Genomic DNA, 7,392 nt, shown 5'->3' with positions numbered 1-7,392 from the left:
AATATGAAAAGACGGCAAACAGTGGGTGCCAAATGTAAACGTCAAATCTCACTTGCATTTTAACCTTAAATAAAGTCTTTGGAAAGGAAGTCCTGTGATGTTATAATATTATTCATCACATAAATGCACGTCTAATCCCTGATCTTCTCAGAAAATTCAGTGGACCATATGAGGTGGGGACCGATACCATGTGATGGCCTCCTTTGTCTCGGATATTATTCATTATCGCAGACTTTGTACAGTTTTTTTCTCTTTCTTTGTTTCTTTTTTTTTTTTTTTTTTAATATTGAGGGAGTTGGGGTGTACCTAGGGTAAGTGCTTGATTGAAGTTTGGTGATCTTAGACTTGACATGAGTCTTTTTGCGGCTTAAATTGCATAAGATATTTGATGCAGCTTTGGTGATCTTATAATCCATAATATACAGTTATAATTAATGTTCCAAGTCGAATAGTCCAAGTCATTTATCAGGTGGTCTACAATCACCGGGGACACTGACCATCGAAGGACCAAGGAAAACTTTATATACGCCACTATTCCGATGCCAGCTCTCTTTCTTCTAGGGGTACATGCGGCACAACTGCAACCAGTTATTTTGGAAAAGCTGGATTGGTTACGGCCGTGCACGAAAGACATGAACGTTGTACTATGACCAAGGGCTGAGGTCTAATTTTATCAAAATTTGGACAAAGAGACCGGACTCTTATATTGGAGCTAGCGACAAGGCACCATTTTGACCTCCACAGTCAATTTTATTTCTATTGTCTGCAACACAGTTTGATTCCGTACAAAATCCACTCTAACTTTGCAAGATTGAAAAATTTTCCCGAATTTACACCCTGTTACTCTCACCATGAACCGAGGACAATGAACATATGGGGATGGAATGATCTTCAAGCTGCTGCATTGAATACAACTAACAAGCTGTCTTCATTAACTTCATAAAAGTTGTAGTAGTTAGAAGACCAAGATGACCACATATGAATCTATGGCATTTTATTAATAGGATGTTGCTTGGTTCTCTGATATGCCGACCGGTCCTATTCATGCGCCATGTCCATCTTAATGTTATCTTTGTGAAGTATATTAACAACTTCATAGATCTTCCAATAAAAAAAGCAAAAAAAAAAAAGAACATTAACTTAATTAACATAAGCATGCATTTCAATTGAGAAGTCGACAAATGATGCATACTTTAGAAATATTATGTAATTTCTCACATCTTATTTTCATCCCTCTTGATTTAAAATCTTTCCAAATATGATGGAGCCCAGAAGGATAGGTATCTGTATGCATAAGGTAAAGTTAAGAAATTGATATCGTAAGTTTGTAATCTACCGATTGGACTTTTAAGTTTCTCGATAGTCTCCATCTAAACTGATAATTGTTAGTGATTAGGGATTTGAGAATTTGCAGAACTGATTTTACATCACAAGATGAATTATAAAATGGTTATAAAATTAGATAACAAGATTTTCTAGTTTTTAATTTTTTTTTATTGTTTTAAAAAGAAGCTTTCTAGCGATCAGCTACAAAATGAGGGAAGTTCTGTAAACATTTCAATCCCATAAATTCTGTTAGGTAGATGTCTGGCCAGGACACCACCTCCCAAGATCTTTTCAGTACTACGCGATGCAGCAGGAAGAAAGAAGAAACAAAACAAAAGAAAAACAATCAAAATACGTGGATCAGCCACAAAAGGGCTCGCCTCCACGGGGCATGCAAACTTCACTATGAAAAGAAAATTTTACAAGAGGAGACCTCACCCTCAACCCTTGTACACCCAATTCTCTCTCATCTAAAGTTCCCCTCACAAAAGCTCTCTCTCTCTTGGAGACCCCCTTGAACCCTTGAAGAGCCTGGCGACCGCTGTCCAGGAGCCTCCTGCTCCTTCTCTCACAGCAGCCTCACGCCTCTCTCTCTCCTCTGGTTCGTACGGCCTTCGTACGGCGAGAAACCCGAGCACCTCACCTTCTCTGTTCGTCTCAGGCCTTTTTAAAGGCTTAAACGTAGGTTTAAACTTGATTAGAGAGGGATTAGGAGTCCTAAACAAAGCCAAAAAATCCCTTGGACCATCGGATCAAGACCGGGAGCCCTCTGGGCCCTTAGATCGCGCTCCGGTCCATAGAATAGTGCCGTGGACCGCGAGAAACGCGTGGGAAACGCCCACGCGGTCCACAGGCCGCGCCGTGGACCACCCGGTCCACGGTGGACCGGGGCAAGGGGGCCAGCAGGCCGCTGGCCTGGGCCGGCCCGCGCGCGCGGGCCTGGGCCGCGCCTGGGCCGCGTGCCCGGCTGGGCCGCGCGCCCCACTGGGCCGCGCGCCCTCCTGGGCCGCGGGCCCCCGCCCGTGCGGGCCTAGGTCGCGCGTCCCGCGCGGGCCTGGGTCGCGCGTCCCGCGCGTCGCCGCTTGCGGCCGCGCCGCTGCCGCCCGCCGCCGGTCGCCGGCGGTCCTCCGCCACCTCGATTCTCGTACCGACTTCAAAAGCTCGTATCTCCTCCATCCGAGCTCCGTTTCGGATGATCTTGGTCTCGTTGGACTCCATTTTTCGCCGCGAACCTCGCTGTGGGCTGAATCTCGAGATGTCAAATCCTAATAATCTCTATCTCGACTCGATATTCGACCTCCTCCATAACTCCGAGAGCTTCTGGATCTCCGCGCCCCCATGCCCTGGGGCAATCGCCTGCTGATCATGGATGGGCAAACATGGGAGTCGAGCCAGGCTGCTCGATCCCATCTCCGTCGTATGCTGTGCTCCTCCTGACCTGAGACCTGCTCGGGGCATCATCCTGCGGCAATAGGAATTTTACCTTGCGACGTCGCCTCTCGTCCTCCCGAGTCTCCTGTCTCGTGCCCGATCCGCCTCCTGGAGCTCCACCTTGCTCTGGGCTCCGCCTGGCTCCCGAAGCTCCACCTCGCACTGGGCTCCCTGCCAGGTAATAATATCCTCTGCTCCCCTTCTTCCCCTCCAGCACAATCCTATCGCCGCGTAGTACCCTCAGGATTCCTCTACCAGCTACCATCCTGTAGCCTCTCGAATCCAGTCTGCTAAGTGAGATAAGATTCCGCCTGAAATCGGGTATGTATCGGACCTCCCCCAATCTCCTCACTGCACCGTCATGTGTCCTCCAACTGACCGTTCCAATGTCTCTGATCGCACAGCTCGATCCATTTGGCAGATATACAGTGCTCTCACTGTTCTCCAGGGAGTCAAACTGCTCCTCTCCGCAACACACATGATAGGGGCATGCAGAATCTAATATCCACTGCTGGAAAGAAGTAGATACCTCGTCAGATATCTCAAAGATATCTCCATCTAAATCACTGCCGGCCGTCGCTACAGCAGCCACCATCCGATTTTTCAGTTGAGGGCAATCTCTGGCTAGATGCCCCAACTCCTCACACCGGTAACACCTGATTTTGCTCAAGTCCGTCCTGGACTTAGACCGCCCTCGTTGCGATCTCTTGTCGCTCCGTCTACCGCCTCCTGCTCCTCCAGAAGCCACCAAAGCTGAGCTACCGCCACCTGAGCTCGAAGCTGGGTTCTCTCTCCTGAGAACTTTATTCTGGAGTATCGCTGCGGTGACCTCATCCATCTTGATAGTGCTCTTCCCCACTAGAAGAGCAGTCACCAAGGACTCGTACGAAGGGGGAAGCGACGCCAGCAAAATCAACACCCTGGTCTTCTCCTCAACGTTCTCGCCAACGCTGAGAAGGTCGGTGAGGATCTTCTGGAAGTGGCTCAGATGCTCCAACACGCTCTGTCCCTCAGTCATCCGCAGTTGGTAAAACTGCCTCCAGAGGAAAAGAGTGTTGGTGAGAGACTTCGCCATGTACAACTCCTCGAGCTTCGACCACAGTACCGTCGGGGAAGTCTCGCTCAGCACATGGATCACCACCTCATCCGTCAGGTACATGCGGATGGTACTCACCGTCTGCATCTATAGCCGTTTCCAATCCCGCACCTCCATGGTGGTCGGCTTCTCATCGCACAAGAGAGCATCGATTAACCCCTGTTGGATGAGCACGTCCTTCACCCTTGCCTGCCACAAAGAGAAATTACTCTTACCATCAAACTTGTTGATCTCCATCTTGATTGTTCCTATTTTCTCCATCTTCAGTCTTGCTCACCACCACTGCAATCTGCGTCCTTGTACCGTCTTGCTCTGATACCACTTGTTGGGTGGATGTCTGGCCAGGACACCACCTCCCAAGATCTTTCCAGTACCACGCGATGCAGCAGGAAGAAAGAAGAAACAAAACAAAAGAAAAACAATCAAAATACGTGGATCAGCCACAAAAGGGCTCGCCTCCACGAGGCATGCAAACTTCACTATAAAAAAAAAATTTTACAAGAGGAGATCTCACCCTCAACCCTTGTACACCCAATTCTCTCTCACCTGAAATTTTCCTCACAAAAGCGCTCTCTCTCTTGGAGACCCCCTTGAACCCCTGAAGAGCCTGGCGACCGCTGTCCAGGAGCCTCCTGCTCCTTCTCTCACAGCAGTCTCACGCCTCTCTCTCTCCTTTGGTTCGTACGGCCTTCGTACGGCGAGAAACCCGAGCACCTCACCTTCTCTGTTCGTCTCAGGCCTTTTTAAAGGCTTAAACGTAGGTTTAAACTTGATTAGAGAGAGATTAGGAGTCCTAAACAAAGCCAAAAAACCCCCTGGACCTTCGGATCAAGACCGGAAGCCCTCTGGGCCCTTAGATCGCGCTCCGATCCACGGAATAGTGCTGTGGACCGCGGAAAACGCATGGGAAACGCCCACGCGGTCCACAGGCCACGCCGTGGACCACCCGGTCCACGATGGACCGGGGCAAGGGGGCCAGCAGGCCGCTGGCCTGGGCCGGCCCGCGTGCGCGGGCCTGGGCCGCGCCTGCGCGCGGGCTTGCGCGTGCCTGGGCCGCGCGCCCGGTTGGGCCGCGCGCCCCGCTGGGCCGCACGCCCGCCTGGGCCGCGGCCCTCGCCCGCGCGGGCCTGGGTCGCGCGTCCCGCGCGCCGCCGCCTGCGGCCGCGCCGCTGCTGCCCGCCGCCGGCGGTCCTCCATCGCCTCGATTCTCGTGCCGACTTCAAAAGCTCATATCTCCTCCATCCGAGCTCCGTTTCGGATGATCTTGGTCTCGTTGGACTCCGTTTTTCACCGCGAACCTCGTTGTAGGCTCAATGTGGGCTGAATCTCGAAGCGTCAAATCCTAACAATTTTCAATACAGTTGGAATTCAAATTGAAATGTCCAATTTAATACTAAAAGACTTTACCAATTAAATAAGCTAGTACTTGCAGTGTTCCCATGCCAAAGCCGAAGCATATGGCATTCATATTAATGGTATTGACTTTTTGATTTTTTCATGAAATAGTTATTTTACTTTTGCCGCAATGAACTAACCAATAATAGATCTTCATGAGTATTATTAGTACTACTTCAGCTAATGTAAAACAAAGTTGCAGAATAACACCCCAACGGAAATTAGTCTTGCCGCACAAGTTTGTTTACAGTAAGATATTTTGGATTCTTGCGGTCCTTATATTCCTCAAATGATGGCATCACTTAATGTAACATATCAAATCCGCAGAGGACAAGGAGGAGGCTCATGCATGGACTTAGATGAAATAACCTCTACTCGTTACACGCACGACACGCATGTTTCGTTGCCTCTTGGTCGGGACCTTCCACATGCCTTGGCGGTGCGGGCAATGCATGACGCATGTGTGATTTTTTTTTTTTTTTTTCTGCTGAAAAAAACGTATATAAAAATTGTCAACGATTAAGCGTGGATGGATGATAAAAGAAGTAAAGAATTCGTGTGGGTGGGTGAAAGAGAAAAATAAGAGGATGAACGCGGGGCAATTTCAACTACAGCGACCGCAGATTCAATTCGATCTGAGAGAAGCAGACCTTCGTGAAGTCCAGATGGAACCCCCGGGAGCTACGTTCGGTGGTAGGAATTAAGAAAAGAGGAAGATAGAATAAGAAATAGCACACGAAATGAAACAGAAATAGAAGAAAAGATCCTCTCCCCTTATATATTCCCCTTACCTCTTATCATTGATTCCCTCTGTTGATAGCCACCTCCCCTCTCATTCTATGTCCCCAATCCCATATTAACTTCCCATTTTCTCTCCCTTTCTCTTCTTCTCATCCATTCCATACACATCAATAGGATATATATATATATAGATGTATATTTGCGCTCCTCTTGTTCCTCTTCGTTTTCGTGCTACAGTTGGAACCAAATAACCTCCAACCCCAAGGCCTCCATACTTGCTTTGTTGATAAATAATAATATGAAGTTACCTTTTATGGTTTCCTTCCTTTCCACTCCTCAGAAGAAGCGGCCATCATGAGACCCGGACCAGGGCGCACGAACCGGCCCCGGCGGCGGCCCGACCTGACCCTCCCCCTTCCCCAGCGCGACCCTTCCCTCGCCGTCCCGCTCCCCCTCCCGCCGCTCTCCGCCTCCGCCATGCCTCCCACCGCCTCCTTCCAGATCCCCTCCTTCTCCGACCTCGAGCGCCTCCGCCGTATCGGCAGCGGCACTGGCGGCACCGTGTGGATGGTCCGGCACCGCCCCAGCGGCCGGATCTACGCTCTCAAGGTCATCTTCGGCAACCACGAGGACGCTATCCGCCGACAGATCTGCCGCGAGATCGAGATCCTCCACACCGCCGATAACCCCCACGTCGTCCGGTGCCACGGCATGTACGATCACGCCGGCGAGATCCAGATCCTCCTCGAGTACATGGACGGCGGCTCCCTCGAGGGCCGCCGCATCTCCTCCGAAACCTTCCTCGCCGACGTCGCCCGCCAGGTGCTCGCCGGATTGGCCTACCTCCACCGCCAGCGCATCGTCCACCGCGACATCAAGCCCTCCAACCTCCTCATCAACTCCGCTCGCCAGGTAAAGATCGCCGACTTCGGTGTCGGCCGGATCCTGGCGCAGACCATGGACCCCTGCAACTCCTCCGTCGGGACCATCGCCTACATGAGCCCCGAGCGCATCAACACGGACCTCAACCACGGCATCTACAACGGCTACGCCGGCGACATCTGGAGCTTCGGCCTCAGCATCCTCGAGTTCTACCTCGGCTGCTTCCCCTTCGGCGAGAACCTCGGCCGCCAGGGGGACTGGGCCTCCCTCATGTGCGCCATCTGCTACTCCAATCCCCCGGAGGCGCCGTGCACCGCCTCGCCGGAGTTCCGGAGCTTCATCGCTTGCTGCCTCCAGAAGGAGCCCGCCAGGCGGCCCACCGCCCTCCAGCTCCTCCAGCATCCTTTCATCACCCATCACTCTTCTTCCTCATCCTCCTCATCACACCCGTGATCAAGAGGGTTTTAAGTTCAGATTCAAAAAAGAAAGAAAAATCAATTGCCCCTGCTTCCCTCCCTTCC

At 51.1% G+C, this 7,392-nt stretch overlaps 1 protein-coding gene across 1 annotated transcript; it reads left to right on the top strand.

The window, feature by feature from the left end:
* Positions 1–5,838: 5,838 nt before the first annotated feature.
* On the top strand, positions 5,839–7,124 carry LOC105050781 (mitogen-activated protein kinase kinase 5-like; the record flags this gene model as incomplete). The annotated part of the gene is given in 1 exon segment (XM_010930933.4): positions 5,839–7,124. A coding segment is annotated over 1 exon segment (781 nt), but the record flags the coding sequence as incomplete, so codon positions are not given.
* Between the last annotated feature and the right edge of the window lie 268 nt (positions 7,125–7,392).

This window comes from Elaeis guineensis, chromosome 8, assembly GCF_000442705.2.
Source record: "Elaeis guineensis isolate ETL-2024a chromosome 8, EG11, whole genome shotgun sequence".
Lineage (NCBI taxonomy): Eukaryota > Viridiplantae > Streptophyta > Magnoliopsida > Arecales > Arecaceae > Elaeis > Elaeis guineensis.
This window is presented reverse-complemented; position numbering and strand designations above follow the sequence as displayed.